The following is a 20,777-nucleotide window of genomic DNA, read 5'->3' on the forward strand; positions in this document are numbered from 1 at the left end:
GGCCACATCCGGGCATCTCTCTCTTTGTCACAGCCGAGCTTGCCCCGCCCGGCCTTTGGCGGACAGAACCTAATTTTCGGGCCCTTCCGGAAATTCTGCGTCCTGATGCGCCCCCTTCCTCTTTCTGTAGGGGGCATGAGCAAAACAGTGGGTTCAGTTCAAAATACCTTCACCTTCCTGATGTACCTGGACACAAAGGCTTTTTGTTCCTTTGAAAGCACACTCTCATCCCTCAATTGCTGATAGGATTCCAGCTGCCCCTTTCACTGTGATTTATTTATTTATTAAAAAAAAATTTTTTTTAATGGTTATTTATTTTTGAGAGAGAGAGAGAATGAACACAAGCGGGGGAGGGACAGAGAGAGAGGGAGACCCAGAATCCGAAGCAGGCTCCAGGCTCTGAGCTGTCAGTGCAGAACCCGATGTGGGGCTCCAACCCACGAACTATGAGATCATGGCCCGAGCTGAAGTCTGATGCTTAACCGACTGAGTCCCTCAGGCGCCCCTGTGCTTTAGTAATAAGATAATTCACATTAATCTATTGCTTAAAAGTGCCAGACTTAACAGTGAGTTAGTCATGCTGTACACATTCTTTAATCGTTATCTAGCTCGAGGAGATGTCCTACACTGTCCTGCCTCACAGACGAGGCATAGAGAGGTTGAGACACTTGGTCGAGGCCACACAGGAATTAGTTGAGGAGGCCAGGTCTCACGCTCTCGGCCACGTGCGATGGCGGCCGGCTCAGTGGCCGGGTCCCGCGGGCTCTCTTGTGCTCCCACACCAGGCTCGCTGCTCCCTGTGGGGTCACAAGGCTTCAGGGTGGCTTTGGCCAAAATCAGTGGGGATGCTTGTTCCTCTCGGACTCGTGCGGTGGGAGGAAGACTTCTGGCCCTTGGAGTAGGTTGGGGTCTGACAAGGCCCTGGCTGGGCCAGGTTCCTGAGTGGTGTTAGTATGTGTGGGATTTGTATGGAATTGGGACGCATGTGTGGGGTGGGGAGGGCTGATCGAGAAATGCAGTCAGACTCATCAACACCAGACTTGGATGTCCCTCCCTGCCCAGCACTCGGCCTGCAGGGCACGTGAGCCATAGTGGACATTCCTGCGGGGAGTCCTTCCACGGATATCACGGGCACTTACCGTATGTCGGGCCCCTGGGATCTTAGGTCCCCGATCCCACGCCACATCCCTGCTAGAGGAGAGACCGGCAGTGAACAAGGCGTCGTTGTTTTGTAAGGAGTAAAACAAGCCGGTGTGAGTTTTACTGGTGGCTGTTTCGCGGAAGACCTTTTGCGCAGGGGACTTGATGTTGGCGCTAAGATCTGGATGACAGGAAGCGATGGGCAGGTGACAGTCGGGGGCCCAGGTGTTCCAGGGAGAAGTGGAAGCAGACAGAAAGCATAAGGCAGGAGCAAGGGCCGTGGGCCGGGTGAGGGGTGTGGAGGTTCCTACGAGAGCAACGGAAGCTGCTGGAATGGTAAGGGGCTACTCTGTGGAGAATATGGTTGGGAGGGGAGGGGTTGGGATGTTTGGGAAGAGGCGTTGACGGGCTGCTTGCTAGACTCGAGGTGGGAGAGGATGCTCCAGCAGGTCGACGGTGGTGTCACCCAGGAGAAGGGAAAAACAGAGGGAGAAACAAGTTTGGTGAGGAGAAAGGGAAGTCAAGCGCTCTGTCTCGTCTGTGTTGGTTTGCGCCGAACAGCAGACGCTTGAGTGGAGACGTCAAGCGGGTAGTTGGGTAAGTGAGTCTGAGATCCTGGGGAGAGCTCTGGGCTGAAGAAGAAGAGTCGTTGGAATTTTCAGACGAGAAAAGGGATTTAAAACCTCGAGGATGTGCCCGGCTTCGTACAGACACGGCGGGGACGCGTCAGAGAAGGTAATGTGCCTCGAAGAACGTCCGGGTCAGAACGCCGTCAGAAGAGGGTGACGCTGGTCCTTGCTACTGGCTTACTGGTTTTCAAATAAAGATACGGCGGGAGGGGGACAAATAGCACTTTTCATTTAAAATAGACCGATGTACGATATGTGGGGAGAAGGCAAGAACACGCGGAGAGATTGGGGTCAGGAGCACGCGGGAGTTTGGCCGAACTCAGGAGTCCTCAAGCCTGTGCATCGTCAGCCCACCTAGTGGCCCGGAAGCCTGTCTCCTTTGGGCCGGGGTTGCCCTTCCAAGGCCGGCCTGGCTAGAGAAGTCTGTGTTGGCCTGTGTGTGTGATTGACAGGTCCCCGGCATGGAGGGCGTCGCGGGGACGCCCTGAGTCAGGAGCAAGGGGTCTTCCCATTCACCGCCAGGGGCCCCAGAGAGATAATACCGGCATGGTGAGACACCAGGCATCCCCCAAAGAACAGTTGCACTCGTGTTCAGAATATGAAATGAGGGCTTTTCAAGCACGTTACTGTCACACTTTCTGCAGGAAATACACAGGTTGTTCTTAACGCTCAATGGGCAGAGCGTACGAACCGACCCTTAGCTCGGGGTCTAACATCTGCCTTGCCATTCGGGCTTATCAGGTGAGGGCTCGAGAACCGAGGGTGGGCGGGTTCCTGGAGGAGGGGGAATCCCTAGGTTGAGGGTTGGGGGTGGGGTGAGTTAAGTATTGGCTGACCTGAGAAGGATTGGCCACCTACGACCTGAGTCTGAGGTCCTTGCCAAAGCAGAAGCCACGTAAAAATGGCGGGGGGTGGGGGGAGTCTAAGGCGAGCTGGGGCGAGGAAGGTGAGTCCTTCCGGGAGTTTTCTACCGTGTCAAGAAGGCTTTAGGGGTGGGTGTAGTTGCCCATCCGCAGGGTCCCCTGGCGCACCGCGTGCTCTTCCTGGTGGGCTTTGATTGCTCTCTGGCGGTCCGCCTCGGTGAAGAAAGTATCAAGATGGGGGGGCACCTGTGGTTAGAAGGGAGAGCGGGTCAGCAGGCATGAGGCTCCTCCCAGGGGCTCCCGTCCTCTCCTTGCCCACCCCCCGCTTCTATCTTAGAGCCAGAACACAAGTCATCTGTGAGGGGAAGATGTAAGGAGGAAGTGCTGGGCTGTGAGCACCGTGGCACTGAGGGGGTGACGGGCCACGGACAGAAGGCAGGCTTGCTTTCTTTCTCTTTCTTCTTTCTTTCTCTTTCTTTCTTTCTTTCTTTCTTCCTTCCTTCCTTCCTTCTTTCTTTCTTGCTTTCTTTCTTTTTGAATTTTTAAGTTTACTTATTTATTTTGAGAGAGAGTGCAAGCAGGGGAGGGACAGAGAAGGGGGTGGGGAGGGAGAATCCCAAGCAGTTTCCACGCTGTCAGCGCAGAGCCCGATGCAGGGCTCGAACTCACGAACTATGAGGTCATGCACTGAGCTGAAATCAAGAGTCAGACGCTTAACTGACTGAGCCCCCCCAGGCGCCCCCCAGCATGTTTCCTTCTGTCCAACTCGTTGCCGGGGCAGATGTGTGTGTGTGTGTGTGTGTGTGTGTGTGTGTGAGATAAATATCACCTGACGACTGGAGTCCCCGTGCAGTGGGACCCAACAGCCTGCACCGCCCTTCATCTGCTGATTTTCCACCATGAAAACCCCCAAACAACCCGCCCTCTCCAGGGGGTACCTTCTGGCCCAGTCAGTGCTCCTTCCTGGGGGTCCACTCCAAGCACGGCCTGCCAGGGGGCAGCCGCCCAAGGAGATAATAGTACCAGAACCAGAGTTCAAGAATGCCACCCTTCTGGAGGAAACTTGAGACACGGATCCAACCAGCGTCTCTTCGGCTACAATGTTATGCAGTCAGTATTCCAGTCTGCCCTTCCTTCTCAAGAAAGGGTGGTGGGCGAAAACCCCTCCTGTCTCCTGGGTCTGTTATGTCACCTCCAATAGCAAGAAACCCCCCCTAAAACGGCATTTCCCCTTTAGGATAACCTATAGGAGGCCCAGGGTAGGAAGGTTTTGTGCCCCTTCCTTCTTCCTCCCTCCCTCCCTTCCTCCCTTCCTTCCCTTTCCTTCCTTCCTTCTCCTTCCTTTCTTCCTGCCTCCCTCCCTTCCTTCTTTCCTCCTCTCACGCATTCATGCAACACATATTTATTGAGTAAATAAATACGTGCTCTGTGCCAGGCACTGGGGATACAGCAGGAAACAAGAGGGATTTTTCTGTCCACTCAGGGAGGAGCAGACAGCGGCAATAATTATGCAGCTGTTTCATTAGAACTGAGACAGGCAGGCAGGGGTGTGCAGTGAGCACAGACAGCATGAGCTCAGCCCTCAACGGGAGTCAGGACTTCCCCCCACCCCCCGCCCCCGCCCCGGAAGAGACGTGAAGGGGAGGCTGGAAGGGCGAGCAAGGGTTTCCCAGGCTAAGGGGACAGCATGCGCACTGGCACCCAGGCCCACGGGAGCCCCAGCTCACAAGGGGACGAGGATGGCAAGAGTTCCCTTTGGGTTTGTGGGAGCAGCTGAAGACTCTTCAGGATGACGAAGCGGGACCCATTCTTGTCAAGAATCCAGGCCCGGGGCCACCCTCTGGGGTGGGTAGCTAAGCCCCAGTGCCGCGGGCAGGCTTTCAGAGTGGAAAGGTGAGGGAAAGGAAAGACGGGGAAAGGATAAGATAGTAAAAGGCAGTAGATAACAAGGAGGAGCTTGGAAGGAGTCTCTGGGCTTGGGGACCCATATGGTGATGCCCGTCTGGGAACACAGAGGCCTGGGACCTCCCCACCCCCGGGAAAAGTCATGACCCTTAACCAGAGCTTGTGGCCCAACTGGTTGCCTGATGGCAGAGAGCCGGGTGATGCCTCTACTGAGCCCAGGTGCAAGGCTGATGTGACCTCCTGGTCCCCTGCAGCCTGATCTGCCGCCTTGCTCTGGGACACCGCCAGGCTCCCCCGATCCAGGGTCTGGGCCACCCCTCAGGGTCAGCCAGACCCTTACTGTGGGCTGTCTGGCCTCAGGTCCAGGGGCTGTGTGCCCGCCATCAGGGTACCTGAGGGCCCAATGGGATCCAAGCAGACGGTGTCCATCATTTTACAGACGAGGGGACTGAGGCCCAGAGCAGTTTGTCCAGGGTTGGGTGCACAGGGAATTGGTGTCGGAGACACTGTTCTAGTCTCCACCCCACCCCCACCGCCCGGGGCACTAAGTTGTGGATTCTTTCTAGGAAATTCTGCAGCAGCCACAGCTCGCGCTGTGTCTGGGTGTCCCCTCCCCCCACAACTCGCTCATGAGGTTGAAAGGGAGTAGGGGGTTACAGACGCTCGTTAGGAGCTCATAAAAGTCAGCTGGTGGCGGGTTGATTTAGTTGTTAGTGCAAGACAGAAACCATGTTCTTCATTCTCAGGCAGGTAGACCCCTTTGGAGACTCTGCAGGAAGCCATGGGCCCTCTCCCTGGGGAGAAAAATGCCCCAAGTCCTAACACACACGATGGTGTGGGTCGTCACTTCAAGATTTGCGGACCCTGTGGACCGTCTGGGGCAGCGCTTCTGGGAGCCAGGGCAGCCCCAGCCTCAAGTTGTGAGTTTCTTGGACGTGCATCAAGATCATCCGGGACTCTTGGAACCCAGGCAGAGCCGGAGGCGCCACAGGCACCTGATGCATGCCTGGCCCCGGGGCTCAATACCTGTGCTCAACTCGTTTCGATCAATCAAACCACGATCTGGTTCTCAGCTCCATCTCCAGGTTCAGAAAAGCCACCAAGTGGCCACGCAAACGTTATCGGGAAGAGAGAAGACCCCGCACTTTATGGAGGAGGAACATAGCCAACAAACAAAAGGCTTCCGAGGTGCACCTTTGTGCCCCTTCTGGGCAAGGGATGGCTTGATTTTTACACGGTGACATGATTTTCCTGACACCCATGCTTTGCAAGAAGGCAGCCAGGGATGCTCAGGAAGGCTGGCACTCTGGGTCTCCAGAGGCGTCATGGGCACCTTGGCTGATTCAGAGGCCCAGCCGGCTGGGACTCTTAGGTGTCCGCGGTCTCCTGTAGCATTCAGAGTGGCAATAGTGTCCTCCTTGGTGGCCAGCCACCAATGGCTCTTGACAGGGAAGTGGAACTCCATAGCCCACATCTCTGCTCTTTCCGTGCAGCCCCCCACAGCCCCCCAAAAAAGATATGTCCACCACTGGAATCTGTGGATGTGATCTGATTTGTAAAAAAAAAAAAGGTCTTTGCAGATGTAATTACTTTAAGGATCTCAAGATGAGAACATCCTGAATTACTCAAGAAGGTTCTGATTCCAATGACAAGGATGCTTGAGACAAGAGACATAGATACGGAGTAGAGGGCCGTGTGAAACCCTCTGAAGTTATCGCCACAGCTCAGGGATGACAGGAGCCACCTAGAGCTGCAAGAGGCAAGGAAGCCTTCTTCCTTGCCCACGACGTCCTTCTTCCATGACTGGTGGGAATGCAGCCATGCTTAAATCTTGATTTTGGATTTCAGGCCTCCAGAACTGCCAGAGAATAAATTTCTATTGTTTAAACCGCCACGTTTGTGGTAGTCTGTTATGGCAGCCTCAGGAAATGAAGACCACCTCCAAGCCAGTTCTCTGGGCAGCTCAATAGGCGGGAATGGTAGATGGTGCTGATGGCATTTGATGAGTGGTAGTGAATTTGGTGTTGATGGTGGGTAGTGTTGGGGGTGGGTGGTGTTGATGATAGGTGGTGTTGATTTGGTGTTGATGGTGGGTGGTGTTGACAGTGGGTAGTGTTGACGACGGGTCGTGCTGATGTGGGTAGTGTTGATGGTGCATAGTATTGATGGTGGATGGTATTAATGGTAGGTGGTGTTGATTTGGTGTTGATGGTGGGTGATGTCGATGGTGAGTGGTGCTGATGGTGGGTGGTGTTGATGGTGGTGCTGATGATGGGTGGTGTTGATGGTGGGTGGTGTTGATTTGGTGTTGATGGTGGGTGATGTTGATGGTGAGTGGTGCTGATGGTGGGTGGTGTTGATGGTGGTGCTGATGATGGGTGGTGTTGATGGTGGGTGGTGTTGATTTGGTGTTGATGGTGGGTGATGTCGATGGTGAGTGGTGCTGATGGTGGGTGGTGTTGACGGTGGTGCTGATGATGGGTGGTGTTGATGGTGGGTGGTGTTGATTTGGTGTTGATGGTGGGTGATGTTGATGGTGAGTGGTGCTGATGGTGGGTGGTGTTGATGGTGGTGCTGATGATGGGTGGTGTTGATGGTGGGTGGTGTTGATTTGGTGTTGATGGTGGGTGATGTTGATGGTGAGTGGTGCTGATGGTGGGTGGTGTTGATGGTGGTGCTGATGATGGGTGGTGTTGATGGTGGGTGGTGTTGATTTGGTGTTGGTGGCAGCAGGCTCAGCACTCACTCTCATCTTCTGAGGAGATGGCAGAAGGATCCAGCCCCAAGGAGCTGCTCAGCTTAGAGACAATCAGGTTAAAACCAGCACAGAGACAAAAGAGACCCGTGGAAGAAATTTCCTTTTTGCCAGTCTCCTCTTACTTAGAAACTTTGGTGAGAAAGAAACGATCATTCATCCATTCATCTCAAAACTATGGATTAAGTACCTACTAGGTGCCAGGGAAGATGCACACCTTTTGTACTTTGGCATTCCCTTTGGTTTTCTGAAGGGGTATTTTGGGCGTGGGAGCCTCAGCCCAGTGACCGATCGTGCGCATTCTGGCACCCATTATGTTTTCGGCCACACTGTGTGCCGCATGAAGTCTCTGATATCCGTGAATTCCCATTCCAGCTGGAACCTTGTGGAGTTAAGCTGTCCAAGATAGGGGAGCTCAAGCTAGCGCCCAGCCCTGGAGCCCTGAGGCGGGCTCTGCATCTATCCTGTTCAAGACCCCCCCCCCCACCCCGTGCCTAGCATGGGGCCATGTTGAAACAAAGCTGGAAGGGTGCGCAAATGAACGAGTGAGCGAATGAAAGAAGTGGGCCGGGTTCACCTGGCCTCAGGTGGTCAGAGAAGCCTCCTCGGGCCAGGTGGGCCTTGAATGTGGCCCAAGGGGTCGGGATGATGGGAAGGGAGGTGTAGGGGAAATGGTGTGAGCAGGGGTAGAAGGGCAGATATGCATCCTGGCCTTGGTCTCCAAGGTGAAAACCAAAGGAGATTCGTGGTGGTTGGGTCTGATGGGCTCTCTCAAAGGCTAACTCAAGCAAAAGCTTGCCCCCAACGTGGGATGGGTCCTTAGAAGGAGAGGGGAAACCAGATCCCTTGAAATCCCCAATCCCCCCGCAGAACCCAGGAGTCCACGGAGAGGAGAGGTCCAGCTCTCAGAATGCCAGGAAGCGGGTGTCCCTCTGCGGACTCTGTCCTGTTCCCCGCGAATGGACCCTTCAGCAGTGCCCTAACAGACTTGCTCTTTGCCAGGCACAGCGCTTGGATTTCATATGAGCCCCAGAACATCCAGACCCTGTCTCCATCTTACAGATGGGAAAATGGAGGCCCAGAAAGGTTAAGTCGCTTGCTCCTGGTCGCACAGAACGAAGCCAGAGCTGTGGGAATCTGGCCCCGGTCTTCCTGGACAGACTCCACTCCCTCTTTAACAAACGCTCAAGAAACGAGTCAAGTGAGTCACGGCTGGGAACGTTGTGGCTCCTCTCCCACAGGCACACACACTCTCCTCTCCTAAAATAGCAGCTCAGCCAGAGACGAGGAGCCTAATTACAAGTCAGGCCTCAAGCCATGTGTGGTCACGACCCCACAGACCCCTGGAGTCGCAGGATGAAGAGTAGAGAGCAAGGAATTCCTTCGGAGATGCTTCTAAATTAAGCCATCTGCGGTCTGCCTCCGCCCGGAGGTAAGAAATTGTAGCGGCTTTGGCAGGAGACAGCTTTGGCTGAATGGGGCTGAGTCACTCTGGGGTCCATGCAGGTAAATAAGAGGTGAGCGCCACAGCCTGCGGGCGGCCCCAGGAGCAGGGCGGGCGGGGGCAGCTCTACCCTGGCTGGCCGAGGCTCTGGTCCTGTTTGAACGGGCAGCATCTAGATAGCGTTGGGACTGGACACCTCCACCGTGCAGTACTCCTGGGGATATGCCGGTGAGTGACACAGGCCACGGCACTTGCCCCCGTGGACCTCGCAAGACGGCGTGCGAGGCAGCCACTAAAAACACGACGCGTGCTTTATGGCAATTTAACAGGGCTGTGGATGGGGACTTAACTCCAGCTGGGGGGCAGGAAGGCCTTTCTAGAGAAGATGAGGGGGCTGGGCAGGGGAAGAGGAAGGGAGAAAGTCCGCAAAGGTGGGAGCCTGCCAGAGCCCTGCGATGGGGAGAGTTTGGGCAAATCGCAGGAAATGAAAGCAAATCAACCCGGCTGGGAGACAAGAGGCAGGGGAGCTGAACAGCCATCAGATCTCAAAAGAGATTAGCGTTCGCCGCTGGTCCTAAGAATCCTAATCCCCTCCCCGGCTGATATTTTTTGACTCTCTGCAACCAAACTGGAACAAAAGATTCCCAGAAACTCAGAGTTGGAAGAGGCCTTGGACCTCACGGACTCCAACCGCACAGATGAAAAATCTAGGCCCCAAGGTGGGCAAGAGATTCTCTGGTTCTCGGCCCAGCTCGAGCCCGGCAGCCAGCCCGTCACCCTTTCGTGAGCCCACCCCCTGCCGCCTGCGGCCCTACTTGGCCCCCGGGGAATCCGGATCCCCAGGTTCCGTCTCCCACTGCAGGAGAAAGCATCTGTGCTCCTCCCGCACACTTTCTTGGAAGCAGCTTTTCTTTTGATTCATACCCTTAATTGTACCTTGACCACTTTGTGAATTTTGCACAAGACTTCACGATTCCTTCTTTGAGGCCGGTCCCTCCGTTCTTCTCTTCTTAGCATCTAGAATCATCTGCTAGCTAATTACCTTTCACTCTTTACCGTTTATATAACTAGCATGAGCAATGCCTTTGCCCTCTAAATTGACTTTGATCTCGTCTCGCTTTCGAGTTTTGAGTGTATTTATTTTTGTTCGGCTCTCTTTTCATCTAATTTCTATCAAATTTCCGTTTGGGTTTCTTCTTTGGTCTTTTAGTTATTTATAAGTGTGCTTTTTAAATTGCCAGGCGATTGTATTAGTTCCATTTGTGACTGATTTCTAACTTCATTTTCTTTGGTGCTAAGGTAATTTGCATGAATCAGACCCTTTGTATGTGTTTAGTTTTTACTTTTCGTGCTTCCCTGAAAAGCACGATCTATTTTCAACAGAAAATCCCTTGGCAGAATGATGCATCGCCATTATGGAGCAGGTGCCCACGTGATCTGGGTTGGGGGACAAGACGTGGCCATTGTCCTTTTTTTTTTTTTTTAATTTATTTTTATGTTTATTTATTTTTGAGAGAGAGAGAGAGAGAGAGGCAGAGAGAGAGGGAGACACAGAATCCGAAGCAGTCTCCAGGCTCTGAGCTCTCAGCACAGAGCCCGACGCGGGGCTCGAACCCACGCTGGAGATCATGACCTGAGCCGAAATCGGACGCCCAACCGACTGAGCCACCCAGGGGCCCCAGTGCTTTTGTTTATCTACTTGTTATTTGAGTATCCACTAGGTACCAGACTCTGTGCTAGGCACCAGGAGACTGGAAGAATTCAGAAAGCCTCTGCTACGGTGGACCCAGGAAACAGTAATAAAAATATAATCACACAACTAATTACTCAATTAGGGTTGTGTTGAGTACTAAAATAAGTACCAGATTTGTTTTTCTTTTCTTTCTTTCTTTTTTTTTTTTTTTACAGATTTTTTTTTAAGTAATCTCAAACCCGACATGGGGCTCGAACCCACAACCCTGAGGTCAAGAGTTTCACGCTCCACTAACCGAGCCAGCCAGGTGCCCCGGAAGTACCAGATTTGTAAGAGCTCATAATTCAGGCAATCAAACTCGCACTTTGGGGCCACAGAAGGCTTCCTGAGGGGATAACATACAGGCAGAGACTCGAAGAATAAGGCAGGTGAAAGTGTGTTGCCCTCCCACGGCGATCAAAAATCAGGAAGAAGAAATGAACGGGCCGTTCGCGGAGGGGAGATGTGAAGGCCAGCAAACACAGGAAACCAGCTCAAACTAATGTTTGTGATCAGGAAGTAAGGAAAATGCCATTTCCTGCCCATCCCACTGGTGATAATGGTAATGAGCCTGACGTTAGAAGTGGGAACTTTCTTAGACCGCTAGCAAGGGCGTTAAGCGGCACAATCGTTCGAGAGGGTTTGGCATTACCTGGAAAGGCTGGGCTTGCGGGCCCTCTATGAACCAGAGTCCGTGTTTAGAAACTTTCAAAAATGCCCCCCGAGAGACGAGTATACAAGAATCCTCATCGTAGGATTCAGGATAAAAAGTATTAGAAACAACTGCATGTGCATCCGTGGGGACTGGATGAACCAAAGCCGGTCAGTTCACACAGTCGAACGCTCTGCATCAGTTAACCTGACCACCCCAGAGTGGCCGCGTCCAACATGGTGGCCACGAGCCACATGCAGCTATGTAAATCCGAAGTAGCTAAAATGGAATGAAATGAAAAATTCAGCCCCTTTGTCGTACTAAAGCACATTCCGAGCGCTCAATAACCCCACGTGGCCAGTGGCTACTGATGGATCACATGGCCATCATCACAGAAAGTTCCAGGGGACAACGCCGCTCGAGGTCTGTCTGAGTCAACAGGTATAAATCTCAAAAATAATGTTGCAGGGGAAAGAAAGTTTCATTTACAGAATAGAACATACGTGTGATGCCGTTCCTATGAATGATTTTAAAAAAACTTAACGTTTATTTTTGAGAGAGAGAGAAAAAGAGAGAGAGAGAGTCGGGGAGGGGCAGAGAGAGAGAGAGAGAGAGAGAGAGAGAGAATCCCAAGCAGGCTCAGTGCTGTCAGCACAGGGTCCGATGTAGGACTCAAACCCGTGAACCGAGAGATCATGACCTGAGCGGAAATCAAGTCGGATGCTCAACCAACTGAGCCACCCAGACGCCCTTTTTGAAAGACTTAAAACCTACAAGAGACCCCCGTGTGGTGCAAGCACGTGTATGAAGCAGAGCTGGAAGACGGAAGTGCCTGGAAGTCATGCCCAGCACGGCCTTTGGGAGGGTCGGGACTGGGATCAGGGAAGGAAGCTGAGAGGGCGTCAGTTTCACCTGAAAGGAATTATTGCCTTTTCCTCTTTTTAATGTGAAGACACAAGGCGGGCTTTTGAAACTGCCTTTTGCAGAGGGGACCCGGGGGCGAGGGAGGCAGGCGAGCGGGGGCTCCTCCCTCGACGCACAGCTGGGAAAGAGTTACTCTGTTTTACGAGATTTATTTGCTGGAGATTTGCATGATTCCATCTGAATCATGAGTTTTGTGGCCAAATGAAGTTTCCCAGCCAGTGGTTTGTGACTTTGGCTTGTGCGGACTCTCCCCGCGTTTGACTCATCCCGCTCACTGGGCACAGTCATCTCAGTGCCTACAAGACCTCCAGGACCCAAGGAGGAAAGATGTGGTCGTTTTGCCTGGTGACACCAGCCTTCGGCGGGTGGACCAGCTTTAACCCACACGCTAAAAAGAGCGAGAAGCGTTTTGCCTTCTGTCTTTCCCAGTCTCCTTTCTGTCTTCTCCCTCCGCGTCAGGCCTCTGCCAGAGGAGGGCATGGGGCAGCCGCGACATGGGACTCTTTATGGCAGAGAGACGGATGGACCCTGCTGTCCTTTGTGACACCACACCAGTGGCGTGTGGAGGGTGTGTGCATGCGCACCGGGCGGCCGGGAGGGACTAACCTGCCGCTGGGCAGGTGCCCTGGCTCAGCCCAGGCCCTGGACACGGTCCTACTGAAAGGGGCAGCTGGGCCACCTGACTTTCCAGTTCCCTCTCATTAGCCACACGATAGTCCCCCAACTGGACACCAAGCCTGCCAGGGCCAAGTCTGGGGGCGAAGTCTGGGGGCCAAGTGTGGGGGCTGAGAAGGCAAAAGCCAGGATCTGAAAAAAAAAAATAGCCAGATTAAAAAATATATAATAACAATAATAAAATCTGCCGAAGAGCTAAGAGAAAAAAAAAAGCAGCTATAGAAATCTTAGTTTAGTTTTGGTGGGGGATTGGTTTGTTGTTGTTGTTGTTTGCTTTTTGTTTTTTTTTTAAGTGGCAACCACTCAGGAGACTGGGAGAGAGGTTTGGCTTTAAAAGATTGAGGGGCTGTCTCCTCTAATGAGGGGCCCTTGAAAATTATGGATCAGTCCCAGGTCAGTAATTTCTGTCAAGTTCAGGGCAGCTGGAGGTCAGAGGCCCCCGTTGAACACAGATCCGTGCAGGACATCATTGGCCAGCAGGCTGAGCCCCAAACTCTGATGTAGACGGTTCGTAGCTTAAGTAATTAACGAGGGTGACAGTCTCTCCTGAGACATCTGGTCCCCTAAGTTGTTATTCTGCTACCGGTTCTAATTTCTCCGTGGTCCAAAAATAGACGGAGCAAGGACACAGGGCCTGACCCTCCCTGCTGACACATGCTGTGTTTTCAAAGAACATCCAAGCTCAGGCTTAGGAAACAAACTTCCCGCCTCCCCGCAAGGTCTAGCGTGGCACCTCGAGGAATCACCACGCCAGGTGAGGGAGGGACTGGGCGGGGCAGGGGCGGGGGGGATCCCGGTCTTCCTCCACTGACTCTGGGGCGCTTTGGGACTTCCTGGCGCCGACGGAAAGACCAGCACGCCTGCCTTTGAGAAGGAGAATCGGCCTGCTTTTTCCAGAAGTCATACCAGTATTTCTAGAGCACTTACGAGGACTTGCGGAGGCAAGTCAACCAGTCAACGGCTGCGACCAAAGTTGGCCGATGAATCTTTTCGCCGGACGCTGGTGGCTAAGGGACAAGGTAACACCACGGTGGGGTGTGGGGCTGAACTCCCCGAAAACCTCCAGGTCAGCTCCCACGTCTGCTTCTTCAGCTTCTAAGTTTCATGGGCTTCAGGGAAGTGGGAGTCATATTGGACCATCGGGGGAACTGAGAACAGACCTCCTTCCCTCTCTGAGGCCCTTTCATGACAGCCAATGAGCGTCCTGCTCCGGCCTCCAAAGATGGCATCTGGCAATGGACACTCATCTGACTCGTGTGCTACTCCTGTCTTTCAAGTGGCCTGACCTTTTTTTTTTTTTTTTTGAAAGAGCTTTATTGAGATATAATTCACGGATCATACAGCTCATATGAATAATACCACGCTGTGAACATGCACGTACGGGTTGTTACGTGGACACGTTTTCCTGTCTCTTGGCGAGATAATTGGCAGTGGAATCGCTGGGTGGGGAGGCGGTGGGGGGGGACATGTGGGAACGCTAGCCTTTGGAGGAACTTCCCACTGGGCTTTCCGAAGTGGCTGTACCATTTTATTCTCACCAGCGGCGTAGGAGGGTTCCGATTTCTTCGCATCTTCGCCAACACTTGTTACTGTCTGTGTTTGCTTTGTTTTTATCGCAGCCGTCCTAGCTGCTGGGACACAAGCAGTGTCCCACTGAGGTTTGATCTGCGTTTCCCTGATGCCTCTCGATGTTGGACATCCCTCATGTGCTTATTGGCCATCTGCGTATCTTCTTGGGAGGAATGTCTATACAGTCCTTCGGCCATTTAAAATTCGATTATAATGGGGCGTCTGGGTGGCTCCGTCAGTTGAGCGTCCGACTTCAGCTCAGGTCACGGTCTCACCGTTTGTGGGTTCGAGCCCCGCGTCGGGCTCTGTGCTGACAGCTCGGAGCCTGGAGCCTGCTTGGGATTCTGTGTCTCCCTCTCTCTCTGCCCCTCCCCTGCTCACACTCTGTCTCTGTCTGTCTCTCCATAATAAATAAACGTTAAAAAAATTTTTTTAACATTGTATTTAATATAGGGGCATCTGGGCGGCTCAGTCGGTTGAACATCCAATGTCATGATTTCACAGTTCGTGAGTTCGAGCCCCGCGTTGAGCTCTGTGCTGACAGCTCGGAGCCCGGAGCCTGCTTCGGATTCTGTGTCTCCCTCTCTCTCTGCCCCTCCCCTGCTCACACTCTGTCTCTCTCTCAAAAATAAGTAGACATTTTAAAAAAATGGGGGGGGGGCGCCTGGGTGTCTCAATCAGTTAAGCTCTGTCTCTCTCTCAAAAATAGATAAACACTAAAAAAATTTAAAAAATTTTTTGACTAGATTATTTATCTTTTCATTACTGAGTTGTAAGGGTCATATTTACATTCATAGGTACAAGTCCTGTATCAGAGATGGGATTTGCAAATATTTGCTCCTATCCTGTGGGTTGTCTTTGTACCGAGTATCGTTTGGACCAACAAAGTTGTGGCGATGTCCTGATGATGCCCAATTTATCTGTTCTCCTTTGGTGGGTTATCGTTTATTTCCTCTTGTATATATACCGTAGCAGCCTAGCACGAGAAGAGGAGGACTTTCTGAATACTCAGCAGTTTGTTTGCACGGCCGCGCTAAGGCAGGGATGGTGAGGAGGTTTCACTTCACATATCGTATCAGCTCAGACCGATGGTGGCTGTTCTGCTCAGGCCGAACCGCGGCTGGTGTAAAAGTGTGCAGGGACCAGTTGGCAAGGTCTGCCGTGGTCACAAGAGGGAGAGGGCGCCACGTTTTTGTTCTAAGAGATGACAAGAGGGTCGCCTCTATTGGAGACAAATAAAGACTCAGAATCCACAGGAGAAGCCAGCCAGGCGCTCGCCTGCCCTTAACTCTGTCTCCCTTTCCAGGTCCCCGCGGGTCACCCGCACCTGGGTTGGCCAGGGGGTCCGTGAGCGAGGGGAGAGCGTGGAGACTGACAGGGACGGGTGGGGAGGCCAGCAGGAGCCTGGCAAAGGAGACGGCACGGACCCCCCTGAGTCTTGTTAGTTTGGGGCAGCCCCAGCGCAGCACGGGCACAGAATCACAGTAAGGACTGACCAATGCCACCGTTGTCACATCGGGGGAGTGATACGTGCCCCTTTTTCTTAGCGGTTCTGCTTTTAAAAACCATCAAATCCTTATGTAGGATGCAAAGCCAGGGGAGGAAGCTTGCAGGCGATGGCCTTACACGGGCCACTAAGGGAGGAGTGAGTTCCTCTCGATGAACCCTCAGGTGTGGCCCGAACACTGTCCCCAGCAGTGAGTCCGGCTCACATCCTCCCTTTGCCTGGCACTTCCTGGCCGTGGGAGTCGGCCGGTCCCCACGGAGGCCCCACCCGGGGAGGCCCGGGAGCCTTGGTTCGAGCCACCCGTCATCTCGGCTTCTCTTTGAAACGGCTCAGCCCCGGAAGAGTGTCGCCCTAGAAGCTGTCGTGTGGGAGCCAGATGCGAGGCAGGGAGACAAGGACCCCTTCCCGTTCCCCGTCTGCACCCTGGAGCCCCCATCCAGCACACACACGCACACACACGCACACACACACACCCAGGATGCAAATGATAACCGCAGAGCCATCACTTGTGAAGCTTGACAGAAAATAATGAGAAACACTAAATCTTTTATAAGGTCAACACTCGCCTTAGCCGAGCAGCTGTCAAACAAGAAAAGAATTTAGCGCCGGAGCCACGAAACTTCCATCGGCTCATTAAGCCCAACAGGGCCCGGCCTGGCGTGGCAGAGGAGACGCGGGGCCTTCCGTTTTGTGTCAGTAATTTGCGGCGGAACAGGCAGGAAGAAACACCAGCGCCAAAGGGGCCTGGGGGGCGGCTGGGGAATCGTTAGCACGCCAGGAGCGGCCCCGGCTCCTAATTGGAAGCATTGGGCATTATCAACCGAGGATTTGCCTCCGCTCCCTGACAGCTAGTGGGCCCAAAATGATCGCCCACTTGTCAGTGTAAAAGACCATTAAAAACAAGCCATTTTGATTTAATTGGAGGCGGTGCACCGTGGGGCCAGGTGAGGAGGCCCATCAGCCCCGCTCACCCAGGCTGCCGCCTCTCTCCCTCCGTGACGGGGCCTGCAGGGGGGTGGAGGGGGGAGGCGGGTGCGTGTGCCTCCCAGAATCTTCGCCTTTCAAAACTGGGCTGGGGAAGGAGCGAATGGGAGACAGAACGAGCCTTCACGGCCGCGGTGCCGGCCGTTTTCAAATGGGGTTGTCAACAGACGTCGTGACAGGTGGAGCTGGCGGGGAGCGGGGGGCGGGGGAGGGGGGGGCTCTTCTTTTCAGAGCCTGGATGATGGGACGCTGCCCGGTGCCGCTCTCTGGGGAGGCGGCCGTGGGGCGTCCAGCTGCCAACGGGAGATGGGGTATTCCGTCGGGTGGCTGCTTAGCCCACTCTCTGCGCTCAGAAGCTCAGAAACCTCCAAGGGTACGGTCTGGACAGTCATGGCAGACCCGTCTTCAAGCTCAAGTAAGAGGCAAGGAGGGACTTAGAGAAGGAGGCGTGTTGCTGAGACCCTTGGAGGGAGTCTGTGAGCGGACCCCCCCCCCCAAACGCCACACCCAGCCACTTCGGGGAGGCCAGCGGGCTGTGCCTGGACGAAAATTCGAGATCACCTCCGTCAGAAGAGGCCACTCGCTATAAATATTAACGCACACTCACAATGGGCTGTCCCACCAGGGTGGGGGGCCTCCAAGCACGTGGGCCATCCATCTGTGTGTAGCTTTTGAATCGGAGTGTAGACTCCCCGATGCCAGGGACTGTATGTTCTGCATGCTGATGCCTGGTATCGTGGACGCCATGGGTACTTGATAAATATTAATTGGTGCTTGCAGATTTCAGAGAGGTCTACAGATCTGTGTATTAATCTCACCCCCGTCCCACAAGCGGTGACCTCATTTGCTGCATACCACTCCTCCGACAAGAGGACGCCTGCAGGAACACGAGGTGCTGGAGGGGCGTCTTCGGGAGAGCGAGGGGGGAGCACACCAGCCGATCCCCCCCCTTAAACCTCCCCTGTTCGTTTTGATGACGGATCAGGCTGGGAGGAGACACCAGATCCCCAGCGAGCGTCAAATTCCAGAGCTCCAAATTTTGCGGCTGATTTTAGACAATGGGGATTCCTTAATTACTTTCTCTGGAAATTTACCTGACGACGCTTTCTCAGGTAGTGCAAGGTGGTTATCCGGGCGCGCGGTTCCTCGGTTGACAGAGTCTTTGATTTTGCACTTGGTTGCAAATTAAGTCCTTTGCTGAGCCATCCGTACAGTGCCCGTCAGTGAGTGCCTTATCGCTTATTCATATAGGCTGTTGAACGACTCGTGCGTTTCTGCCAGGGAAGCTGGGGACACACTCAGATGTTTGGTGTCCATGGCCCATTGGGTGGGGGTGCTCCTGGTGAGGTCTCGTGTCTTTTCCCTTTTCCCTTATTGGCATGATGAGCAGGAAGATTTTTTGAGGTGACCCTTAAGAAGAAACAGAACCTTCCTGTGGTGGATGAGGCTGACCCTATCCGTTCATAAATAGGAATTAGAGTTAAGTGTCCCCAGCTAAACAGTGAGGATGTTATACCATATTCTGGACCCTGTTCTGGGGAAATAGCAACAAACAGGAGACTTCAAAGGTCTTGAGGTAACTCAACTGCTAGGGGTACCCCATGGACATTGAACAAATCTGGGCTAGATGGTTAGGTGGACGGACGGACGGACGGATGGATGGATGGATGGATGAACGGATGGACAGATGGACGGATGGATGGATGGATGGATGGGTGGACGAATGGATGAATGGATGGACAGATGGATGGATGAACAGATGGATGGATGGATGGATGGACGGACAGATGGATGGATGGATGGATGGACGGATGGACGGGTGGATGGATGAACAGATGGACAGATGGATGGATGGATGGATGGATGGATGGATGGACGAACGAATGGATGAATGGATGGATGGATGGATGAACAGATGGATGGATGGATGGATGGATGGACAGATGGATGGATGGATGGACAGATGGATGGATGGACAGATGGATAAATGGATGGATGGATGGATGGATGGATTAGGAGCCTGAAATAAGGTAACAGAGCCGCTAGAAATGCATCTGAGATTCAGGCATTCTAGAGAACCTCTCCATCTGCTTTGCCAAGTAGAAAGGGTGACTCATTTTCTTCGATGTCTGTACCTTGTCTCCTCCCAAGTGATTTCCAGGGGCCTAATGAGTTAATTGTGCAGGATGTGAAATAAGGCATTCAAGAGTTGCATAAAGCAGAGACTTTCTGAAGACAATGCAGAGTCCTACCCCCCATCCCATGGGGTCATTGCCAAGCCCCTGGCACAGTGCGTGGCACACAGAGTAAGCACTCGAGACACAGTGGCTGCTGCTGTTATTACCATTATTAGCAGTCTACAAAGCTGACCGTGGTGTTTTCCGGAAACTGCCACGCAGGGCACAGTCACATCGATTCTTGCATTAAAGGATTCGAGTGGGGGCGCCTGGGTGGCTCCGTCAGTTAAGCGTCCGACTTTGGCTCAGGTCATGATCTCACAGCTTATGAGTTCGAGCCCCGCGTCAGGCTCTGTGCTGTCAGCTCAGAGCCTGGAGCCTGCTTCAGAGTCTGTGTCTCCCTTTCTGCCCCTTTCCCAGCTCACACACTCTCTCTCTCTCAAAAATAAATAAACATTAAAAAAATTTGTTTTAAAAAGGATTCCAGTGATACCGATGGACGTCTGTAACCACAATCTCACAAATATGGAGAAAGGCAGTTCAAGTTCACGAGTGAGGACACGGGCGGGTGGGGGCAGGGGGGCAGTGCCTTCTGCAAGCCAGGGACGGTCCCACCAGAACCCGGCCGTGCTGGCATCCTGATCTCAGACGTGCAGCTGTCAGAACTGAGAGAAATAAATGTCTGCTATTTAAGCCAACCAGTCTATGGTATTTTGTTCTAGCAGCCTGTGCAGATTAAGACAGAAGTTCATAATCCTCAGGGCTGTTTAACAGACAAGAACCTGCCTCCCACAGGCATGTTTCCTTTGGAAGGCCCCAGCATGCTTCGTAGCAGACATATGGATATGCACCCATCAGCCCTAGTAAATACAGGCTTTAAACATCCCTGTGCAAAGCAGGTGACATTGACCCAGGGAACTTCAGGATCTGCTTGCTGAAAAGGCAGGCTTGGAGGCTACCCCAAACCCACTAGATTGGCTCCTGGGTGGAGCCCTGGAATCTGCATTTTAGAGCCCTCCTCAGAGGACCCCAGACACAGCCAAGTTTGAGACCTGCGTGTCTATAGGACAGGACGCCAAAGCCCGCCCATCCCCTGGCCAAGCTCATGCCAAGCGGTCTACACGCATGACTGCACCTGCCCTCCGTTACTACGCCCACTTTACAGGTGCAGAAGCGGAGGCCAGCTCGAGGCAGGGGAGCCCACAGACTCAGCCCTCCCGCCAGGTTCCCTCTCTGCCTCACGCCTTTTCATAAGGCAAGCCAGCGATCAATGGCCTCTTTCCTTTTTGGCCTTGGGGCCAAACTGCAATTTAAAAGATGCTCAGGGGTTTTATCAAGGTCTAAAGGCTTTCAGGGCAGTGGGAAGTTTTGTTTATTGCAAGAGCTTAAATCAGCCAGAGCAGGGCTATGGCCACGACCCTCTGGACACCCATAAAACCTGAGTTCCTGACCACTCTTCATTCTCCTTCCCGGGTCCTGCATTTAGCCCCCAACTGGCCTCCGACCTCGGTTTTAGGTCAGTAGTATTTATTGGCTCTACCAAGGCCTGCGGCCTGGGGCAGCCGGCCGGAGGGCCAAGACCCCACTCTGCCACTCATTATTGGTGGACCCGGGGCCCATGACTTTAGGCCCCCACGCCTCCGTCCCCTCACCTCTGAGACAGCACGGCTCTTCTGGGCCACAGAGAGTTATTGGGAGCATCTCCAGGAAATGAGACTGTTCCTCAAGCCGTGGGTGTGGTCATTGTCACTGCCTTTGGGAACGCCGCCTCCGAGGAACATCTTGGACGCACGTCCCCCTGCTTGCCCAGCTGCTGGCCCC

General features: G+C 53.4%; 1 protein-coding gene across 1 annotated transcript in view; it reads right to left on the bottom strand.

Moving 5' to 3' along the window:
- Nucleotides 1–334: 334 nt before the first annotated feature.
- CFAP77 (cilia and flagella associated protein 77) overlaps nucleotides 335–20,777 on the bottom strand; it is a 131,409-nt gene continuing 110,966 nt past the window's right edge. Inside the window, exon 6 of the mRNA XM_015083495.3 lies at nucleotides 335–2,878. Within this exon, the coding sequence (XP_014938981.3) occupies nucleotides 2,756–2,878 (123 nt within the window). The 3' untranslated portion in view covers nucleotides 335–2,755. The remainder of the gene's footprint in view (nucleotides 2,879–20,777) is intronic.

This window comes from Acinonyx jubatus, chromosome D4 (assembly GCF_027475565.1).
Source record: "Acinonyx jubatus isolate Ajub_Pintada_27869175 chromosome D4, VMU_Ajub_asm_v1.0, whole genome shotgun sequence".
Lineage (NCBI taxonomy): Eukaryota > Metazoa > Chordata > Mammalia > Carnivora > Felidae > Acinonyx > Acinonyx jubatus.